We start from the raw sequence: 24,699 nt of genomic DNA, 5'->3' as shown, positions 1-24,699 counted from the left end.
GCACCGTTTCCTTCCAGCTGAGTAACCTTGGGTAAGTTAATTCACATCACCTAAACTCAGTTCCCTCCTCTATAAAATGGTGTTAATAATATTTAGCTAGCAGAGGCTTCAATGATGCAAGATGTTTAGAGTATTTGTCACATATTAGGTGCCAAATAATGATAGGTTTTATTGCTATTCTTTTTAGTATTCCTAGTAAAGTCACTCATATCTAGCCTCAGATTTTTAACTTCTTATATCCCTAGGGAATATGTACATTCATTTTAAAAAGACTTTGTCTGTAAACTTCTGCTTCCAGCCACCAGGAAGTAGCGAGGATAGAATTTATTCTCCTACTTTAAACAACTCAAAAATCAAACAAAATATATGAAATGATGGTTTTCAGATACTGTACAACAAGAGGTGCAGGACAGTGATCATTGAGAGAGGGGAAATAAATGAAGTGAAACTTATGATAGTCCCAGCCATTGTCTAGAAAGTTTCCAGGGTTTAAAGCAAGGAAGAGAAACCAGAACAGAGCCCGAGGTCTGTCTGAATTCGACATCTGAGAAGACCAATGCTCCTGGAAATTTCAGGGCAGAGTACAAGAGAGGAAGGGGCCAATCAGAGACAGAGAGCTTTGGAGATCTTCAGAGGTCCTCTCAGAGTCTGTGGCTGCATGTTGATCAGGAGAGGCTCAGAGGGAAGTGCGAAGGCTGGGGCAAAAGCCACCGATGGAACCTTTCTGAAGCTCACAAAGGGCAGGGAGTAGCTCAAGTTCCCAAGATCCAGAGAGAAGAAACCTTGCAATATACCAGTAAAGAGTTCCTAGAAGTGTTTTGCCTCAGAAATGGGATGAAATTATCTCCAATCTAAAGGCTGCTTAAATCCATTAACCCAAGTATAAAATCAAAGCCTTGAGAGAATCAAACTGTTTCCAAGGAGCCTGACTGCATCTCGGAAAAAAAAAAAAAAAAAAATCTTAAAAATATTTTAAGGAAGACAAAAAAGGAAAGAAAAAGAAAAAGTCCAGCACCTGACAACATAAAATTCACAATGTCTGGCAACCAATAATAAATTAGTAGGCATGCAAAGAAACAGAAAAATAAGACCTATCATAAGGATAAAAATCAATCAAGAAAGAGATTCGGAAATGTCACAGATAATAGAATCAGTAGATAAGTGCACTAAAACAGCTATTATAAATATACTCCATCTGTGCAAGAAGGTAGATGAAAGCATAATCATGATAAAGACAGACAGGAAAGACACATTTTTATGAAAGAAGGCATCTGAAAACATAATGTTCAATTATGAGAAAAATAAATCATGGATGTCAAATAAGGGGGCTAGAAGTCATAGTTACTCTTCGTATCTAACTGATTGAAGACGTAAAAACTATAGTTTAGATAGTCTAAGGACCAAGTATAAAAGTGACTTTTCCAGGTATTATGCATTTTATGTAAATGTTTATATAAATGAACCAAATTACATATTCATTCAACTATATAGTTACCAAGCACCCAACTTTAATGATAGAGGAAATACAAAGATGATTAGCTACAGTTCTTTCCCATAGAAGAAGTCCAGCACAGTCTATTAGACAGATGATAGAATAATTATATTAGCACATAAATGACATGTTCTTACAATTCAAGAATGCAGTATGTAACACATTGTAAACTATAGGGCAGGCTGCAGAATAATAAAAGGAAATAAAAGCAAACAATGGATATGGAAGAGAAGTCCCCTATGCAATTAATCCATAGTTACAAATAAAAGACTTTGACATTGACCCAATGCAAAAATCCAATACACAACAATTTACATGCATGCACACACATATATACACACACTTATATCAGTATAGAAACACTCAAACTCATTTTAATATGGAAATTTAATTGTCTCGCTTTTCTTTCTATTCTCTGCTGAATTAGAATGTCCACTCTGAGCAGAGGATACAATTTCCTAGTGTGGAATGCAAATATTTTCCCTCAGCTCATCGGGCTATTAAAGATACTGATCAAGAAAATTAGGGAATGTATGTATTTGTGATATAGACACACATATAAAAATTATATATTATAGAGTATATATTTAATACATGTACATATATACATGCAATTATTTAAAAATATTTTCTCTAGTTTTAGTCTAGTGAATAAGAATGTGGCCAGCATAGTTCAAAAGGCTAATGAGTAGCACATACACCAGAGTACAACAGAGCAAATAAAGATTAAGCTAATCAAGAGGTGCAAACTAGAATAAAATTTAAATATATATGTATTTGTTGTAGTATACATAGGGCAAAAATATTTTTACATTAATAATTCAGAAGAGGTCGATCTAATACTAAGCAAGTAACTTTATCTTATTTATTACATGGAATAGAAAACTGACTATATTATGTTAAGCATTTAACAAGAAGTCTGTAACATCTCTAAGCCAACAAGGATACAGGCTTTTGTCATTTGTAGAGAGTTATTTGAGAACAATCTTAGATTTGCTTTAAATGATGTCAATTACCTTATATAGTACATGGAACAGGCCAAAGCAAATCTTTTTCTGAAAACAGATTTTACACATTCTCTTATCTCTAGAAATACTGTAGACAGGCTGGGTGCAGTGGCTTACACCTGTAATCCTACCACTTTGGGAGGTCAAGACGGGCAGATTGCTTGATCAAGCAAGCCCAGGAGTGAGAGCCCAGCCTGGGCAACATGGTGTGAATTCTCATCTTTTCTAAAAATACAAAAAATTAGCTGGCACACACCTGTGGTTCCAGCTACTGGGGAAGCTGAAGGGGAGAATCACCTGAGCCCGGGAAGTTGAAGCTGTAGTTAGCTGTGATCATGCCATTGCACTCTGGCCTGGATGACAGAGTAAAATCTTGTCTCAAACAAACAAACAAAAGAAATACTGTAGACACACACACATCAGCTTAGCACTAGAATGCAAGTTCCAGGAGAGCATGTGTAGCACCTATGGCAGTGCCTGCACATGGTAGGTGCTCCATATTCCAGTCCCATTGGATATATCTAGGCTATCTACCTCTGCCCAATCTACCTCTGCCATCCCTTTTTGGACAGAAGCCTTCTAGATATAAACCTAGCCTTCCCTCTTGCCATTCTTCAATGCAGTCTCTATAAAACAAGTCAGATAATTTTTTGTTAGGAGAAATAAGGAAACAAAAAACATGAGTCAGAGGTCACTTATCTCCTTAAAACTTCAGTAGTTTGCACTTCAAATAAAGTCTGTACTCCAAGCTTTGGAAAGCATGGTCTGGCCCCAGCCTATCCCACCAGACTTGTGTTAAGCACCAACCTGCAAATCCCACTCCGTCCCAAGCATTACCTCTGGCCCACAAACACCCACTTTTCTCTTCTTTAAAGGGGTTAAGCTCCTTTCATCTCAGGTCTTTGAACAGGACATTTTCTGCTTTTATAACTTTCTCATCTTTTCAAATTCTCCCTTTCTTTCTGCTCTTCCCTCCTGCTAACTAGATAAGTCTAATTTATCCTTCAGGTCTTAGTTTGAATATTACTACTTTAGAGGAACCTTTTCTGAAGCTTCTCCAATACCTCCAAACAAAGTTAGGCTCCCAATTCCCCTTTATAATATCCCACCATTATAATTAGTCATTTGTATAATTATTTGATGACATCTTCTTTAGAGATATGTGTTCTCCATAAGAGCATCACTGGTCGGTCATGCCAATTGCTGTTCCTCTAGTGCCTTGTAAAATATACTGTAATACTGTGGTGAGCAAATAAATGTACGAATGTACTGTCCTGATGTCCTGGGGAAGAAAGGGTAACTGCACAGAGTGTAACAGAACTATCACAAGTACATGAAATCAGGTACATACATTGCGAAACATAAGTCAAGGGCCTATTTGTTTTCTGACACTTGATAGTGAGAAATCTTTCAACAAGATGGAAAATAAAAACAAAAGAGAACTTTGAGCATCGTCCTTTAGAGACCCCCACTGGTACCTGCCAGGCTGTCTGTATCCCCTTCATCATGCTTGTGTCAGAGAATGCTACCATTAATATCTGAAGGGACTAAAGAAACAAACTTTGCTGGTATAAGTATGATTTTCATTTTAAAAACAAGCATGTGGGGTGGATTATCAACAGACAGTCCTGAGTGTATTTGTAAGCTGAAGAGATGGTTTCAGGCAGGATTTCCAGATTCCATTTTTTATCTCTGACCACTTCTCTCATTTCAAATCTGGGAGCCCTGCAATAGTGGGAATGTAGTGGGACACAAGAGAGGGATCTGGAGACCTGGCTGCAGGGTAGGCTGAAACCTGAAGGAGCATCTGAGAGCTTCTTCCTAATTTCACAGTAGAAGTGTGTCTGGGCATTACGGTCCCCAGGGTGTCAACAACCATCCCTATGTTGTGGCCACCAAAGCCACATCTCCATCAGGCCTTCCTTCCTGCATGCCAGGACCAAAAATCTCCCTGCTCACCGCAGCTTTTCTTTCAACAGCTTCCTCAAACTCAACATATCCAAAAGGAAACGAGTCATCTTACCCACCCTTCTCTTTCAGCCTTCCCCACCTTCTAAGCAAATGGCTCTATGGTTAACCCAGCTTGCAAGCCTAGAAGCCTAGGGGTCACTGTTGATTCTTCACCCTCCTTATGTTCCATGTGGTCTTAGTCATCCATTCCTGTGGTTTTTACAATGAAATGTCTCACGAGTCCCTTCAGATCACTCCATCTCTACTGCTCAGGATAATCGCTGGCATTACTGCCGTCGCTGTCTCTTATCTGGGTAACTCTTGTCTGGTTGCCAACCTTTCCACACCCCCATCAATCAAACATGCTCTGTAAAAATATAATTCTGATCCTGCTACTCCCCTGCTTAACTCTCTTCAGTGACATCCTATAGCACCCTTTATCTATTAGTAGCATAACCACTTATCAAGTTGATTTGTATTTGTGTATTTACTCTTTCCTGTTTCTCCCACCATTCTAAAGCATGACAGTAAGGTCTATGTCCTGCATTCCCAGTATTTAGCATAACATCTGGCTCAATAAATCTCAGTTAAAAGAGAGATGCTTGAGGAGATGAAAGGATTTAACAAATCCCTCTTCATATCTGGGCATATTAAAGAGGATGAAGGTGTTCCTGTAAGGATTAAACAACCCAAGAAGGAAATTAGAAAAAGTACTCTGAGGAAGCAGAGAAGAATGAAAATAAGTGGAAATACCAGTGAATGGGAGAGGGTAGTGAAGGGGACAGAGAAGGACTTGTAACCTATCTTAGCCTTCCAAGAGTTAGAAAGCTAAGTTCTTCTCAGAATGGCAGGAAACAGAAGCAGTGATAGTGAACCCAGGGCTTCTGAAAAAGAAACGGCAAAGTATGAGCCAAGGAATACTTAAAGGTGCTGACAGACCCTTACAAGTGTGAAGACGTCTTTCGTTGGCTCCAAATTAGTCACTGCTTAGGGATGTGGCTCTATGTTGTTAATTTGGAAGTATGATGTCTTTTTGGAACATGTATTTAAAATACCACAAATGGCATGCTAAGAAGCTTGGAGTAAAAGATGTGTATCACCCCAGAGTCAATAACGGCTAAAGAAATATTGTTGACAATAAGAAAGGAGATTTCAAAAATTTATAGAAAAGCAAGGTATTATCTCATGACCAGAGAATATTCAGAAAGCACTATTAGTTCCCATGCAGGCCTGGGCAAGAAACTTAAAAGCTGGGCACTCAGCTCCTGCTTTTCAGCTCTCCTTCCAGTTGATGATTATAACTTTGGAAAAGAAATTAGGGTATACAGGAAGAGAGCAGCTGGTCATGCAAGAGGTGCCAAAGCTCAGGATTTGATATCCTAGATTTCAACTTGTGACACCAGAGGTGTCCCTGAAAAGGGACAACGTGTGCCACAGAAAACTGAGAAGAAGGTTTCAGGCAACACCTGACCACAAGAGAGTTATTTTGAAATTTGAGATTAGGGAGTGACACTGTTCAGCACAAACATAAACCAACAAAATTGTAAACTAGATCATGCAGAGGATGTCATATGAGGCATAGAAGGATGGATGGTAGTGGAGAAGGATCTCCATAGTGAATATTTTAGCTTCTCATGAGAGGCTCACAAGTTTGTTTTTTAATTAATTTTTAAATTTTACTTTAAGTTCCGGGATACATGTACAGAATGTGCAGGTTTGTTACACGTGCCGTGGTGGTTTGCTGTACCTATCAACCCATCATCTAGGTTTTAAGCCCTGCATGCTTTAGGTATTTGTCCTAATGCAGGCATTTTTTAAAGGCTAAATTAAGTTAGGAATTCTACATAGTAGATTCCACTCTTTGAGAACTATTTATTGCACATTAGCATAGTAAAGGCCTTGGGAAAACCCACAAAGAAAGCAATTTATCTGTGTTTAACCCAGAGTTTGCCATCATTGTTAGGCCACCTAAGTGTAATACTTATGCCTCCACTCTACCTTACAACCACAATGGAACACAAATGTTCCAACAGACTAGTTTAAAAAAACCTGCATCTACACCAATGGACACAGTATTGACAACAACAATAAAAGGCAAAGGCAACAAAAAAACTTCACAAAACCAAAACAAAGTATGGGAAATACAACAAACAAGAAACAATAATGGAGGTAAATATCATCTCACAGAGCAGCCAGGACTTTGGAGTATGGGATTTAGGATTAGGGTATAACAGTATAATGGTATATTTGGGATAAAAGGAACAAATTCAATGTAATGATCTCAAGTAGCACTTCCTATGAAGAAGGTAAACAGAGAAATTCATAAAGGTGGGAGCAGAATCATGGTGTGGGGAACATTTGGTGATGATGAAAGGGGAGGGAAGTGGAAGAGGCGTCACTGGGGAAGTGCACGACAGCACATCTGAAAGGTATGCTACCACAGTAATGAGGGATTTGATTTCCTGGGAAACCCTTTTGATAAAATCAGAGGATATAAAAATTTTATGCCTTGCTTTGCTGATAATTTTAATCTTTCAATAAATTGAAGAAGCAGTGAGGAAAGGGATTTAGTGTCAGTTTAATTTCAACAAATATGAGAAGAGTGGTTGGTCATTTAGAAATATCAGTAACTTTGGGAGAAAGCCAAGTACTCATAAAATCCAGCCTCTCCATAATCCTGTCAGAAATGTTTTAAAGAGGATTTCTTGGAAGGAAGGTTACACTAAATAATCTTTAAGTCCCTTCTGAAACATTAAAGGCTGCCTCTAACATTCTGCATTCACAGTGAAGAACTCCAGAGGTGGCCAGCATGACACCTGAGCAAGCAGTGGCATCCGTGGCTCTGTGGCTATGTGGAAAATAAACAATAGTGGGGCACACCAGATACAGTAAAAAGGGCATCAGATACGTCATGTAAACATACCATAGAACTATAAGAACTGAAACAACGTGGTCTTGGAATAAAAATAGATAAATCAGTAGTACAGAATAGATACTTCAGAAATAGACAAAAATATGCATAAGAATTTAATTTACAACTAAAGGCAGATTTAAGTCAATGGGGGCATGGAAAATAGGGAATATAACAACTTCCAGAGTGGGCAAACCTTTCCGCATTTAGAAATGGAATAAAGAATTCAAAAACGGAAAATTAAATATAAAAACCATAAAAAAGAACTAACATTAGGAGGCAAAACCTGGACTAGATAAACATTTTCAGGAAATATGAAGTCCAAGGATTAAAATGTTTAACAAATGCCCAAATATTAACAACAACAAAAACAACAACAACAACAAAATTACCAAGAACCCTGTCTGATAAGTGGATACTATCCATTTATCAGAGAATAATTATTTGCAAAAGAGAAAATATGAATAGAAAATGAAGGAGAATAAGGAAACAAACAAGGGTAGTTATAGAATAATTTAAGGTAAAATAATAGGATACCATTTTTGCATATCAAATTAGTAAATATTAAGTCAATATGTATATTTTGGGAATTAATCGACCAGTACTTGGCAAGAAACTTGAAAATGCTCATTTCTTTTGACCTACTAGTTCCACATGTGGGGGCCTATCCAATGGAAATAATTCTAACAGCTAAAAATCCCCATCCATAAAAATGTCCACTGCAATGTTTGTTTGTTTTTTTTTTCACTGCAATGTTTTAAAGCAAAATGTTATTTGCTTTACAAAAAGCAAAAAGGAGAAAGGAAGAAATAAGAACAAAGGAGTAAGAAGACTATTTAATGTATACTTACCATATGGCGGTTATATAAATTATCCCATTTAAATCTCACAGCAGCTCCATGAAATAGATATGATCACCATTTTATAGAAAAGGTAAGATGTTTTTGCATGCTCAGGGAGACTAAGTTCTTTAAGGAAACTTGGCTAGTTAACAGTGAAAAAATGAAAACAGCCTAAATGTAAATAGTAGAATGGTTAAGTAATCTGGAGATTTGATGAATTATTTTAAAATTTTTAATGTAAAAGAATACAATGGAAAAATAGTTTAGGATAAGATGTTAAAAATGCATAACAGAAAATTTTATATTCAGTGTGATCGAAATACACAGAAAAAAGACTGGAATAAAATATATAAACACTAACCAAACACAACAGAACCTGACCCTGAGATTGTATCACGGAATGTAGTTGGCTGGTGGCCCTGAGAACAAAGCAAAGTGCAGTTAAATTACCAGGCTGTGTAAATGATGAAGGAAAGCCCAGAAAGACCCTGAAAGGCTCAAAAACAGTTTAAGCAATTTGGGTAACACAGGAGATAGAAAAAGTAATTTGGGGCAGATATGGTAAATCTTCTATAACGAGTAGGGCTGTAATTCTTTTCATGGCAAGTTGCTGGGAAAATCGTAAATTGGTCACGGTGAAAACGTCAGAAGACTCAAAATCACAAGAAAAAATAATGAATTATGAAGGTTTTGGCTTACTCTAGAAGTCGTACAACATTTTCTGAGAGAAGTAGGAGGTGAGACAAGAGTTAGTAACTTCTGCTTTCTGAATATTTCAATTAGGCAACTGGGGAAACTTGGGTGGAAAAATAGAAATCTTTACTCTCAAGTTATTAGAGGAAAGCATCTGTCTAGGTAAGCTTTAGGGAAAAGGGGCCTGGGATAAACACATGTTCAAGCCACAGAAAATGTCATTTATGTATACCCACCTCCCTAGAGCAGACTAATCTTCAATTGTAAGAATTTGATAGCATTTTGAAGAATTTAATAAATATCCTAAATGTAATGTTTTAAAACTCAGCCTTTGTATTTCCTTTGTCTCCTACTTTCCCTAGTCTCTTATCCATTTTCATGTTCTTTCTTGTGATATTAAAAAAGAAACCATATATATATGTGTATGTATGTATACACATATACACATACACACATGTACACATACACACACATACATATTACTATAATTAATTTGCAATTTTTCATTTATAGCCACTATTGACCAAAAAGAAACACAACAAAAAACAAATGCTTAGTCAACTCAGCATAAAGTGCACAGGTATGTGGGAGGAAAATTTAGCAACATTCCAAAAGCAATTGGTTTCTACTTAATGAACACCATCTACCCTCACCTACCTTGATGGCCAAAAGTGAAGTTTTCTTCTGCCATTGTAACAATGACTACTGCATAATGCCTGGTTGTCACCTCTCCACTATAAATTCTGAGAGGGCAGACCATACCTGTCTTGTTTACTGCGGGAGCCCTTGCACCCGGACAGCGGATCAATGAATAATTGTTGAATGAATGAATGAGTGAGTGCATATATAAATCCTACTCATTTCTCCAGGCTTAGCGCAAGCCCCAGCTTCCTGATAACATCTTTCCTCAAAGCCCCAGTGACTGATCTGATTACTACATTACCAGTCTGTACCACTATTTAACACACCTGACTCTACACATCATTTTTATCATTGTTTTTCAGGTGTTGGTGTTCTGTTTTGTGTTTTTCAATTTAGAGAGAAAGGCTCTTCAAAGACACTTATATACATATATATTTATTCTATTTCTCAAAGCACTTTTTACAGGGCACATGTAAAATCCTCAGCAAACACCTGTTAAATTCAATGATTAAATCTTTTAGATGACTTTTGACTTTGTGGTATTTCTAAACATTTTCTCTACTGAATGCATGCATTGTATTATGATTCTACCACGTGGTGGACAGAAAACAGGGAATTTAGTGTCACCTGAGCTGAGTTTATAGCTCTGCCACTTCAATGTGGAAAAGGCACCTAAACTCTGCTCTTCTGTTTCTCTATTTGTAAAACGGAAACATTAACAAGAGCAATAACAGCAAGAAATATCTACCTATCATAAAGGGAAGACAGTGCAATCAAATGGGATAATGTAGGTGAATGAGTTTTGCAAATTGGAAAACAAATATTAGCCATTCTATTTACCAATTTTAAGAAATGCAATTGATGTTGCAAGACTGTGTATAGCAATAATAGTTAGCATGTTTTTTTCTGAGAACAGCTATTAGGTAGAAGAGAAAGGTGATGAGGAAAAGAATCTCAAGTACAACTTGCCAAACATGCCCCAGTCATAAATAAAAGACCATGTCCAACACTCGCAGTGCAGAGAGATTACCAGGCACCTGTCACCTACACCCTTCGGTACTGCTGCAAGCATCTCTGAAACCAGGAGAAAGCTTACCAGACACGAGCTGCTGTCCAGGCAACCCCACGGGAACCATGCCCAGGTTATTCATGGCTGTAGCCCAGGCTGTGGGATCTGTCACGGACATGTTGAGCTGGGTCGTGTCTATTGCTATACTCCCCAAACCATCAGCTGCTGTGGGGAAAAACAAACCATGATTTAGAGTTCACAGGCAAGGGTGTTTGTTTTAAAGAAAATCACATTTCTAGAGATGTGAGGCTTCATTTAGCACATTCCCAAACTACAAAAAAATAAAAAAACTATAATCTACAGCAATGTTTTCTCCAGACATAAACATAAAGTGTTTCCAAATACTTTCTGGGAGAAAACTTAATGACATGTAGTTTATATTATACACAGCATGCTATTAAGGAGGTATCCCTGGAAAAAAATTGAAGAATTGTTTCTTTCTCCCAGTGAAACAACATTAGTTAAGTCACAAGGCTGAGAGGCAGAGCAGTAATACTCTCTTGGTAAAACAAGTTAATTGGCTTACTGTTTCTAGGTGTAATTCTTGAGCAGGCAGGCCTTCTATCTAATAAGAAAATCGTTGTCAAGCAGGAGAACTGGTCCTGACTGAATTTATTAAGTGTTACCTCCTAACCTATTCCCTCCTTTATAAACTTTTACATTATTACATTAAGAAAATGCAGGTGTCTACCTAAAGTGACTTTTCTGAAGGATTTCTAAATAAATAAACTTTAAAAACAAGTAGCACAAAGCTTAAGAAAACCCAACACAAAACAGAAAAATTGTCAAATTTGACTTAGTGCTCTTCATTGTTACTAGTTCTACAGACTGATTTCTTCAAGGGCCCAGGCTCCTGGTTCAATGCATATTTTTCAAGGTGGGGCAAGTTTTCCACTAAGAACTCAAAAAAGCCTTGTTTGTGTCCTGTGCTGGCCGCTGGCATTTACCTGCAGCCATCATCTGAGGAAGCTCCTGGGGAAGCTGGGTGATGTTCTCACCTCCACCTGCATCTACCATTGAATTGTGAGCGTCCAGCGGGGCAGGAGCACTTTGATGGCTGAGTGCAGGGACCCCTCGGAGGTCATCAGATTCTGCAAAACGGGACAGAAGTGTCGTGAGAAACCTTAATAGTTAACTGAGATAAAACGTCAAGGAACAAACTGTTATCTATTCAAAATCAAAAACAAAGACCGATTTCCAGTCTCGGGCACAGAAGAAAGGCTGCTTCCCATCGCTCAGCGGCTGTCTTGTGGCTCAGTTATTAGAGCCCTGTGAGATGTGTGGGCCAACTCATGGAATCACCAGGAGCTGGGGCTGGCTGAATAAACAGCGCCATTTGTGAGTGCCTCAAAGGCCTTGTGAACTGAAGCACCTTCACAAATGGGGGCTTATCAGTCTCTGCACAGCCTCTTCCACACACACTAGACATCAATGGAGAGGGCAGAATCGGGGCTAAAGAAGATTTTTTTTAAGTTAAAAAATTAATTGATGCTGTTATTTTGGAAGATGGTCGTCTGTGAAATGTATTCAGAGAGGATCAAAAGTTGGGAGGAGGAAGAAAAAAGCAAGAACCCATTCACCATGCAGCTGGAAAAGGAGGGTACCTAAATTACAATAGTCAGGAAAGGCAAAAGAGAAGAATGGCATGCTGTACACAAAGGAAGATCTAGAGGGTGTTAGGGAGGCAAAGGAAGAGCATTTGGTTTTTTTCAGCTCATTGGAAAGATAATTTAACTGGCCACAAGTTTTTTGGTTTGAATTTTCCTTAGAATTGCCCAGCTTATATATATACACACACACATATATATAAAATACATATTATATATAATAAAATATATTATATATTTAGATTATATATTTATGTATAATATATTATATATAATATAATATAAAAAAGACTATATTATATATAAATATGTATAAATATATTAACATACTTATCTAATAAATATAAGTAACAATTAAACATTAAAGTTACAAAGTTCTTCTCAATCTCACACTATTTATAAAATGCTATGCCTTCTCTCCACCCTTAGAAATGCAAAAACATAGAGCTTTCACATATATTTTAAGTGCACTTTCACCAGTTCAAAACTGGTGACATGACAAGTTTGATCTTATGCAGATTAGATATAACAACTAAGTCTAAATATTTATTTTTATTTTAGTATAAATTTAGAAGTTTTTCTAAACTATGTTCCTGTTAACGGTGATTTTATAATTAGATCTTATGGTTTGAAGTTTGAACCTTTTATGGCACGTCTTTTTGTTTCTTTCATTCTTAGGTATAAGAATCAGTAATTCCTTGAGTACTGTACTGTCAAAAAGAACTTTTGATCAGTTGAGCAGAAGTTTAATTCAAATGGAAGCTAAGGGTTCAATTCTCAAGGATTGGTGAATAATGAGCAAATAGCTTTTATGGTGTCAACAAATCCCTATCCCTCAACTAGAGGGGTATGTAAGATAGTGTGGAATTTTTTTCCAATTGTCTATCAGGAAGACGAATCATCATCATCTTCCAACAGTGAATGATTCTAACTTCGGGAGCAAATTGTACTGAGAAGAAATATTTTATTCCTTCCCACTATACTATCCAAATGAACTCAGACCCTGCATGTGTATTGTGCATCCATTATCTTAGGCTATGAGTGCCATCAGACAAAGAGATTCTCACCATAGAAAATAAATTCAATAGCATAAGAAATGCAGAGCTAACCTAAATGTCTGGTCCATTCACCAACGATCTTTCTATGATGAAATCTCAAAGCACTTTTCTCTCTCCACTTCCAACCATTTCAGAGTAGCTTGGCAGAGTCAGGCTAGAATGTGTTCATTCTTTTGTTCAAATGGCCCTGGAGCAGAGCTGTTTCGGATCTTTGCAAGGTCACTATTTGTCTTACTTATCTCCCCAAATGAAGTTTAGCTGGCTAGCCTCCTTCTGCCTCAGATTCTTCCCAAATGGGCATTAATCACACATTTTTTTTCTCTCTCTAATGACTGCAGTTCTGGAACACTGTATCAGAGAACATCCCTCTACTTTGTAGGCTCATGACTTGTGCCTGACCCACCACATTTCACCTTGACTTTTTGCTATCCTGTTTTAGGGATGGTTTTAGTTTTCCTTGACTCTATAACAGTCTGTTCCAATGGCAGTTTTCACCTTAGTGATTACAGTCGTATAAAGGGGCATCAAGTGTCCCGGAGACCCATAGTTTCTACCTAACACTTTCATGGCCATCTTAACAGACTGCAAGTGTTTCACTGAAAACAGTAACAGACTGCTACTGTTCCACTGAAAACAAAGCATTGTTCTGTTGGCAAGATGTGGTATATAAACCTAGATTTATCCCCCAATCAAACTTTGTGACATTCAATGTATTACATCTCTTCAGTCTCCCAATCCAATGGTTTTAATGACATACAACTTCGTGTAGCTACCATGTGCCTGGGATGGTGATTCTAAAGCAGGCTCTGTCACATCTTAGGAATTTCCAATAGTCTCAAGGCTGCCGTGACGTTGTTCACAAAATTTAAATTGATTCGGTCACTCATTTTGGAAGAAAGGTAATACTTTTAATTAATTACCAACTAGTAATTTATGAATAGTTGCAAGAATGATTTTTGTACTTCGTTAGCATCTATTGTTCCCATTGAATACCTGCCTCTTTAAATGATTCAAGACCACAGTGCCTCATTTATCATTCACATCAATTTCTCTGCCTTAGTTTTATTATTTCTAAAGTATAGAAAAGATTAATCTCCTTCGTGATGTTTATTTACACACAGAGATGTGGGGAGTTAAAAAATTACAGCTAATAAAGCACTCTGAATACAGTAGGTGATAATTATTATTATTTTATTTGGAAATGTAGTGTTTCCATTAAGGTACCCTGGGATCTTCGTGTTCTGGTAGATAATTATGTAATTAATTCTAAAACAGTGAATAACACTTGATATTTCTAAAAGTAAGTGTTGCCCTAGTTTTCTGTGCCACACCTCAGTTGGAGCACAATATTTCATTTTCCACCATTCCTTTATAAAATTACATGACGTAGGCTGGGCACGGTGACTCACGCCTGTAATCCCAGCACTTCGGGAGGCCGAGGCAGGTGGATCATCTGAGGTCAGGAATTTGAGACCAGCCTAACCAAAAGGGTGAAACACCATCTCTACTAAAAATACAAAAATTAGCTGGCTGTGGTGGCGCATGCCTGTAGTCCCAGCTACTCAGGAAGCTACAACAGGAGAATTGCTTGAACCCGGGACACAGAGGTTGTAGTGAGCCGAGATCACGCCACTGCACTCCAGCCTAGGTGCCAGAGTGAGACTCCATCTCTAAAAAACTAAATACATAAAATAATATAATGTAATTTAAGGCCGGGCACAGTGGCTCAAGCCTGTAATCCCAGAACTTTGGAAGGGTGAGGCGGGTAGATCACCTGAGCTCAGGTGTTCGAGACCGGCCCGGCCAACATGGTGAAACGCTGTCTCTACTAAAAATACAAAAATTAGCTGGGCATGGTGGTGCGTGCCTGTAATCCCAGCTACCTGGGAAGCTGAGGCAGGAGAATCACTTGAACCCAGGAGGCAGAGGTTGCAACGAGCTGAGATTGTACCACTGTACTCTAGCCTGGACAACAGCAAGACTCTGTCTCAAAATAAATAAATAAATAAAAACAAAATAAAAATAAATAATATGATGTAACTTAAATGATATATAAATATTTTCTCTCTAGGTTTTTTTCTGCCTCTGTAACTACAAAAACTTTCAAGTGATTCATGACCATTTATGAAACCGGCAGTTTCTACTTACAGCTTTTAATGAAGTATGAGCACCACCAAACAATCTGATATATGAACCGCCAAGGATAAAAGTACAGCTTTGTTTGGCCTTAACAGATATCTAACCTGTTTCCTGTTAAGATATATTCAAGTACAAAATCTCATACCAATTTCGTAACTGTTCAATAAAATATATTTATGCTCAGTATTTCATTGGGGTAGATAATGGGGCAAATAGTTTTTGAAACTTACCAAGTCTATGAAAATACTATTTGGCTTAAAAAATGGCACAGGTTTGGGAGGCCGAGGCGGGAGGATCACAAGATCAGGAGTTTGAGACCAGCCTGGTCAATATAAAGAAACCCAGTCTCTACTAAAAATACAAAACTTAGCTGGGTGTGGTGGTGGGTGCCTGTAGTCCCAGTTACTCAAGAGGCTGAGGCAGGAGAATCGCTTGCACCCGGGAGGCAGAAGTTGCAGTGAGCCGAGTTCGCACCACTGCACCCCAGCCTGGATGACAGAGTGAGACTCCATCTCAAAAAAAAAAAAAAAAAAAAAAAAAAAAAAAAAAAGGCACAGGCTACTCCCACTATTAATAATAGAACTTATTCTAACCCTCTCCAATTTCTATAGGTAGCAAGGATACACACATCATGAATAATAAAGCCTACCTGTAATTTTCCACAAAACACAGATTCCTATTAAAGGAGGGTAGAGATCAGTTAGGTATTGAAAATCCTTCTTATTAAAAAAAAGAAACAGACTGGGTGTGGTGGCTCTTATCTATAATCCCAGATATGACCTCATGTCTATAATCCACTTTGGGAGACCAAAGTGGGAGGATTGGTCGAACCCAGGAGTTTGAGACCAGGCTGGGCAACATAGGGCGATTTCATCTCTACAATAACCTTAAAAAATTAGTAAAGCATGGTAGTGCCCTCCTGTCATCCCAGCTGCTCAGGAGGCTGGGGTGGGAGGATTGCTTGAGCTGGGGAGTGGGGGGTGTAGAGGTTGCAGTGAGCTGAGATTGTGCCACTGCACTCTAGCCTGGGCGACAGAGTGAGGCCCTGTCTTAAAAAAGATAAAAAGCATGATTTTGTTTGATCTAAGTCCTTAGGTTTATACCTACTTCAATAACAACATAATTATAGCAAAAATAAATCAGATTTGTTAATGTCTTGTAAAGAGTTGATACCAGGCCAGGCCAGGCGCGGTGGCTCATGCCTGTAAAACCAGCACTTTGGGAGGACGAGGTGGGTGGATCACTTGAGGCCAGGATTTGAGACCAACCTGGCCAACATGGTAAAACCCCGTCTCTACTAAAAATACAAAAATTAGCCGGGTGTGGTAACATGTGCCTATAGTCCCAGCTACCTGGGGGGCTGAGGCAGGAGAATGGCTTAAACCTGGGAGGCAAAGGTTGCAGTGAGCCAAGATCGAGTCACTGCATTATAACCTAGGCAACAGAGCGAGACTCCATCTCAAAAAGAAAAAGAAAAGAAAAAAAAAAGATACCAAAGGAAGCTTATTTCATACAGGATCTGTAACTTTCTTATTTTGTAAGAACTCTCCATTAGCATTATCATGGTATCTATTTATAGTAAAAAGAAAGATACATTTCCATCCAAAGTTCACTCTCCTCTTCCATCACTAAGGAAATACCTAACTTCGATCTTCACATAGTACCATACTCTCTTGAGGTTATGGAAATGTTCCACGGTTTAAAACAATATAGAAAACTGTGAAATAGGTATGCTTAACTCTTCAATTTTTTAAGCAACTGTCTATGAATAGTAAGGGAGATACTTCTGCTTCCTGTAATGGTAAACTATGTAACTGTAGATCAATCTTCCCACTGAGGAACAACTAAAAATCTTAATATCTTCAATCAGTTTTGTAAAATTCTCACTATCATCTCTTCAAATACAAAAGGCGTCCAAAGGACATTCTCTGATTATTGCAGCAGGTTACTAATCTGGCTTCTAAGGAGAATGGGTCCTGTTAACTACTGGTGTTTCATTTTATTGTTAAGGGAGGTGAGTGGAATCTGCAAGTTTAGGGGCAGAGTAGGAATTGCTCTGTAAATTGTGGTAAAAGAAAACACAAAAGCTGAATGTTTCGAAGGGAAAGAAAGAAGGGATCTTTGGTGTCCACCCATGAAAAAAAAGACAACTACAGAGAAGATCAATGACTTATGAACAATTTCAGGTGGTTTCACTGGGAAGCATACAGTGTAAATCTCTCCTCAGTCCCTCCTCAGAAATGTCAGCTAAGTCTATGTTGCTCCTTAATTCTTAGATAGGAGTAAGTTTTGGGGGATTGGGGAGTTTCAAGAAAAGAATGGAAAGGTAGCTAATAATGGGGATTTTTATAACATCCTACATGATAACGCATAATAAAGTCTCAAATCTGTTAAATACAGAGGATGGTGGTTATCTGTTAATGATCAATGTCAGCTGATTAATGGGAAATATTAGGATTAAGGTTTTGAGGAATAGATTTAGATTAGGCATATCATGGGGAATTTCTGATGAGATGACTGTAAAGTAGGAACATTATATCAAATAACATTAAAAAGCTCTTTCTCAGTGATGGCGAGAAAAGCCATTTCTTGGAAACAGTATGGGCAGAAGATGGAGTTGGACAAAGATCAATTCAGATAGGGGTGAACCCTACAGCACTTAATATCAAACCCATGACATCAAAAGGTCTTCTTTAGTATCTAACTATTCATATACAGATGCTTCTCAATTTATGATGAGGTTACATTCTGATAAACCCATTAAGTTGAAAAAATAGTAAGATGAAAATGTATTTAATGCTGGCAACACAACAGACAGTCCTCAGATGATGATGGTTTGACTTACAATTTTTCAACTTTATGATGGTGAGAATGTGCTGTGCATTCAGTAGAAACCATAACCCCATCACAGGTTGTAAGGAGCTTTTTGACTTGGAGTTACATCCCAATGGAATTATGTCCCAAAAGCGTAAGTAGAACCATCCTAAATCAGGGACCATCTGTGTTTATAAAATCACTGAACTTTTTCCTGAAGTGTCACAGTTTTATATACATCACACTACATTGCACCTAAAGAGAGATGACATTCCTATTCTTTTCCAGTTTTCTGTTAAAGTAGAAAGATAAAGGAGATATATAATATACTCTTTCCCACACGCTCTCATAGCACTCTGTACCTTGCTCGAGCCCAGCACTTTCACTCTTATTCTAATTAGTTTGTCTCTATCTCCCTAATAAACTATACGCTTAGGATGATCAAGGAAACTAGTCATCTGTGCATACCCTGCAGCTAGCAAGCAAACTACCTGAAATGTGGTAGGTGTTAAATATATATATATATGTTATATAACTTATACATATAAGTTATATATATTAGTTACAAATTTATAAAACATATTTTACATTTTATATAAAATATAAATATTGCGGAGCAAGATGGCCGATTAGGAACAGCTCCAGTCTCCAACTCCCAGTGCGAGCGACACAGAAGATCGGTGATTTCTGCATTTTCAGCTGAGGTACTGGGGTCATCTCACTGGGGAGTGCTGGACAATCGGTGCTGGTCAGCTGCTGCAGCCCGACCAGCGAGAGCTGAAGCAGGGTGAGGCATCGCCTCACCTGGGAAGCGCAAGGGGGAAGGGAATCCCTCTTCCTAGCCAGGGGAACTGAGACACACAACACCTGGAAAATCGGGTAATTCCCACCCCAATACTGCGCTTTAAGCAAACGGGCACACCAGGAGATTATACCCACACCTGGCCGGGAGGGTCCCACGGCCACGGAGCCTCCCTCACTGCTAGCACAGCAGTCTGCGATCTAACCGAAACAGCAGCAGCGAGGCTGGGGGAGGGGCGCCCGCCATTGCTGAGGCTTAAGTAGGTAAACAAAGCCGCTGGGAAGCTCGAACTGGGTGGAGCTCACAGCAGCTCAAGGAAACCTGCCTGTCTCTGTAGACTCCACCTCTGGGGACAGGGCACAGCTAAACAACAAAAGGGGAAGCAGCATAGGCCTGTGCAGATGCGAACGACTCTGTCTGACAGCTTTGAAGAGAGCAGTGGATCTCCCAACAGGAGGTTGAGATCTGAGAACGGACAGACTGCCTGCTCAAGTGGGTCCCTGACCCCTGAGTAGCCTAACTGGGAGACATCCCCCACTAGGGGCAGTCTGACACCCCACACCTCACAGGGTGGAGTACACCCCTGAGAGGAAGCTTCCAAAGTAAGAATCAGACAGGTACACTCACTGTTCAGCAATATTCTATCTTCTGCAACCTCTGCTGCTGATACCCAGGCAAACAGGGTCTGGAGTGGACCTCAAGCAATCTCCAACAGACCTACAGCTGAGGGTCCTGACTATTAGAAGGAAAACTATCAAACAGGAAGAACACCTATACCAAAACCCCATCAGTACGTCACCATCATCAAAGACCAGAGGCAGATAAAAACCACAAAGATGGGGAAGAAGCAGGGCAGAAAAGCTGGAAATTCAAAAAATAAGAGCGCATCTCCCCCTGCAAAGGAGCGCAGCTCATCGCCAGCAACGGATCAAAGCTGGTCAGAGAATGACTTTGACGAGATGAGAGAAGAAGGCTTCAGTCCATCAAACTTCTCAGAGCTAAAGGAGGAGTTACGTACCCAGCGCAAAGAAACTAAAAATCTTGAAAAAAGAGTGGAAGAATTGATAACTAGAATAATTAATGCAGAGAAGGTCATAAATGAAATGACAGAGATGAAAACCTGACACGAGAAATACGTAACAAATCCACAAGCTTCAGTAACAGACTCGATCAACTCGAAGAAAGAGTATCAGCGATTGAGGATCAAATGAATGAAATGAAGCGAGAAGAGAAACCAAAAGAAAAAAGAAGAAAACGAAATGAACAAAGCCTGCAAGAAGTATGGGATTATGTAAAAAGACCAAATCTATGTCTGATTGGGGTGCCTGAAAGTGAGGGGGAAAATGGAACCAAGTTGGAAAACACTCTTCAGGATATCATCCAGGAGAACTTCCCCAACCTAGTAGGGCAGGCCAACATTCAAATTCAGGAAATACAGAGAACACCACAAAGATACTCCTCGAGAAGACCAACTCCAAGACACATAATTGCCAGATTCACCAAAGTTGAAATGAAAGAAAAAATCTTAAGGGCAGCCAGAGAGAAAGGTCGGGTTACCCACAAAGGGAAGCCCATCAGACTAACAGCAGACCTCTCGGCAGAAACTCTACAAGCCAGAAGAGAGTGGGGGCCAATATTCAACATTCTTAAAGAAAAGAATTTTAAACCCAGAATTTCATATCCAGCCAAACTAAGTTTCATAAGTGAAGGAGAAATAAAATCCTTTACAGATAAGCAAATGCTTAGAGATTTTGTCACCATCAGGCCTACCTTACAAGAGACCCTGAAGGAAGCCCTAAACATGGAAAGGAACAACCGGTACCAGCCATTGCAAAAACATGCCAAAATGTAAAGACCATCGAAGCTAGGAAGAAACTGCATCAACTAACGAGCAAAACAACCAGTTAATATCATAATGGCAGGATCAAGTTCACACATAACAATATTAACCTTAAATGTTAATGGACTAAATGCTCCAATTAAAAGACACAGATTGGCAAACTGAATAAAGAGTCAAGACCCATCAGTCTGCTGTATTCAGGAGACCCATCTCACATGCAGAGACATACATAGGCTCAAAATAAAGGGATGGAGGAAGATCTACCAAGTAAATGGAGAACAAAAAAAAGCAGGGGTTGCAATCCTAGTCTCTGATAAAATAGACTTTAAACCATCAAAGATCAAAAGACACAAAGAAGGCCATTACATAATGGTAAAGGGATCAATTCAACAGGAAGAGCTAACTATCCTAAATATATATGCACCCAATACAGGAGCACCCAGATTCATAAAGCAAGTCCTTAGAGACTTACAAAGAGACTTAGACTCCCATACAATAATAATGGGAGACTTCAACACTCCACTGTCAACATTAGACAGATCAACGAGACAGAAAGTTAACAAGGATATCCAGGAATTGAACTCATCTCTGCACCAAGCGGACCTAATAGACATCTATAGAACTCTCCACCCCAAATCAACAGAATATACATTCTTCTCAGCACCACATCACACTTACTCCAAAATTGACCACATAATTGGAAGTAAAGCACTCCTCAGCAAATGTAAAAGAACAGAAATTATAACAAACTGTCTCTCAGACCACAGTGCAATCAAACTAGAACTCAGGACTGAGAAACTCAATCAAAATCGCTCAACTACATGGAAACTGAACAACCTGCTCCTGAATGACTACTGGGTACATAACAAAATGAAGGCAGAAATAAAGATGTTCTTTGAAACCAAGGAGAACAAAGATACAACATACCAGAATCTCTGGGACACATTTAAAGCAGTGTGTAGAGGGAAATTTATAGCACTAAATGCCCACAAGAGAAAGCAGGAAAGATCTAAAATTGACACTCTAACATCACAATTAAAAGAACTGGAGATGCAAGAGCAAACACATTCAAAAGCTAGCAGAAGGCAAGAAATAACTAAGATCAGAGCAGAACTGAAGGAGATAGAGACACAAAAAACCCTCCAAAAAATCAGTGAATCCAGGAGTTGGTTTTTTGAAAAAATCAACAAAATTGACAGACCGCTAGCAAGACTAATAAAGAAGAAAAGAGAGAAGAATCAAATAGACACAATAAAAAATGATAAAGGGGATATCACCACTGACCCCACAGAAATACAAACTACCATCAGAGAATACTATAAACACCTCTACGCAACTCAACTAGAAAATCTAGAAGAAATGGATAATTTCCTGGACACTTACACTCTTCCAAGACTAAACCAGGAAGAAGTTGAATCCCTGAATAGACCAATAGCAGGCTCTGAAATTGAGGCAATAGTTAATAGCCTACCCACCAAAAAAAGTCCAGGACCAGATGGATTCACAGCTGAATTCTACCAGAGGTACAAGGAGGAGCTGGTACCATTCCTTCTGAAACTATTCCAATCAATAGAAAAAGAGGGAATCCTCCCTAACTCATTTTATGAGGCCAACATCATCCTGATACCAAAGCCTGGCAGAGACACAACAAAAAAAGAAAATTTTAGACCAATATCCCTGATGAACATCCATGCAAAAATCCTCAATAAAATACTGGCAAACCGGATTCAGCAGCACATCAAAAAGCTTATCCACCATGATCAAGTGGGCTTCATCCCTGGGATGCAAGGCTGGTTCAACATACTCAAATCAATAAACGTAATCCAGCATATAAACAGAACCAAAGACAAGAACCACATGATTATCTCAATAGATGCAGAAAAGGCTTTTGACAAAATTCAACAGCCCTTCATGCTAAAAACGCTCAATAAATTCGGTATTGATGGAACGTACCTCAAAATAATAAGAGCTATTTATGACAAACCCACAGCCAATATCATACTGAATGGGCAAAAACTGAAAAAATTCCCTTTGAAAACTGGCACAAGACAGGGATGCCCTCTCTCACCACTCCTATTCAACATAGTGTTGGAAGTTCTGGCTAGGGCAATCAGGCAAGAGAAAGAAATCAAGGGTATTCAGTTAGGAAAAGAAGAAGTCAAATTGTCCCTGTTTGCAGATGACATGATTGTATATTTAGAAAACCCCATCGTCTCAGCCCAAAATCTCCTTAAGCTGATAAGCAACTTCAGCAAAGTCTCAGGATACAAAATTAATGTGCAAAAATCACAAGCATTCTTATACATCAGTAACAGACAAACAGAGAGCCAAATCAGGAATGAACTTCCATTCACAATTGCTTCAAAGAGAATAAAATACCTAGGAATCCAACTTACAAGGGATGTAAAGGACCTCTTCAAGGAGAACTACAAATCACTGCTCAGTGAAATAAAAGAGGACACTAACAAATGGAAGAACATACCATGCTCATGGATAGGAAGAATCAATATCGTGAAAATGGCCATACTGCCCAAGGTTATTTATAGATTCAATGCCATCCCCATCAAGCTACCAATGAGTTTCTTCACAGAATTGGAAAAAATGGCTTTAAAGTTCATATGGAACCAAAAAAGAGCCTGCATTGCCAAGACAATCCTAAGTCATAAGAACAAAGCTGGAGGCATCACGCTACCTGACTTCAAACTATTCTACAAGGCTACAGTAACCAAAACAGCATGGTACTGGTACCAAAACAGAGATATAGACCAATGGAACAGAACAGAGTCCTCAGAAATAATACCACACATCTACAGCCATCTGATCTTTGACAAACCTGAGAGAAACAAGAAATGGGGAAAGGATTCCCTATTTAATAAATGGTGCTGGGAAAATTGGCTAGCCATAAGTAGAAAGCTGAAACTGGATCCTTTCCTTACTCCTTATACGAAAATTAATTCAACATGGATTAGAGACTTAAATGTTAGACCTAATACCATAAAAACCCTAGAAGAAAACCTAGGTAGTACCATTCAGGACATAGGCATGGGCAAGGACTTCATGTCTAAAACACCCAAAGCAACGGCAGCAAAAGCCAAAAGTGACAAATGGGACCTAATTAAACGAAAGAGCTTCTGCACAGCAAAAGAAACTACCATCAGAGTGAACAGGCAACCTACAGAATGGGAGAAAATTTTTGCAATCTACTCATCTGACAAAGGGCTAATATCCAGAATCTACAAAGAACTCAAACAAATTTACAAGAAAAAAACAAACAACCCCATCAAAAATTGGGCAAAGGATATGAACAGACATTTCTCAAAAGAAGACATTCATACAGCCAACAGACACATGAAAAAATGCTCATCATCACTCGCCATCAGAGAAATGCAAATCAAAACCACAATGAGATACCATCTCACACCAGTTAGAATGGCAATCATTAAAAAGTCAGGAAACAGGTGCTGGAGAGGATGTGGAGAAATAGGAACACTTTTACACTGTTGGTGGGATTGTAAACTAGTTCAACCATTATGGAAAACAGTATGGCGATTCCTCAAGGATCTAGAACTAGATGTACCATATGACCCAGCCATCCCATTACTGGGTATATAGCCAAAGGATTATAAATCATGCTGCTATAAAGACACATGCACACATATGTTTATTGCGGCACTATTCACAATAGCAAAGACTTGGAATCAACCCAAATGTCCATCTGTGACAGACTGGATTAAGAAAATGTGGCACATATACACCATGGAATATTATGCAGCCATAAAAAAGGATGAGTTTGCGTCCTTTGTAGGGACATGGATGCAGCTGGAAACCATCAT

At 38.7% G+C, this 24,699-nt stretch overlaps 1 protein-coding gene across 5 annotated transcripts in view; it reads right to left on the bottom strand.

The window, feature by feature from the left end:
* Positions 1-24,699, bottom strand: part of ENOX1 (ecto-NOX disulfide-thiol exchanger 1) — a 587,079-nt gene that overhangs the window by 198,292 nt on the left and 364,088 nt on the right. For all 5 annotated transcript variants that reach the window (XM_030922273.1, XM_030922275.1, XM_030922274.1 and 2 more), the window contains 2 exons: positions 11,554-11,697; positions 10,634-10,771 (listed from right to left, as the gene is read on the bottom strand). In XM_030922273.1, coding sequence (XP_030778133.1) covers positions 10,634-10,771; positions 11,554-11,623 — 208 coding nt within the window. In that variant the 5' untranslated portion in view covers positions 11,624-11,697. The remainder of the gene's footprint in view (positions 1-10,633; positions 10,772-11,553; positions 11,698-24,699) is intronic.

This window comes from Rhinopithecus roxellana, chromosome 18 (genome assembly GCF_007565055.1).
Source record: "Rhinopithecus roxellana isolate Shanxi Qingling chromosome 18, ASM756505v1, whole genome shotgun sequence".
In the NCBI taxonomy this organism is placed as follows: domain Eukaryota; kingdom Metazoa; phylum Chordata; class Mammalia; order Primates; family Cercopithecidae; genus Rhinopithecus; species Rhinopithecus roxellana.
The sequence above is the reverse complement of the archived record's forward strand: the minus strand, read 5'-3'. Positions and strand labels throughout refer to the sequence as shown.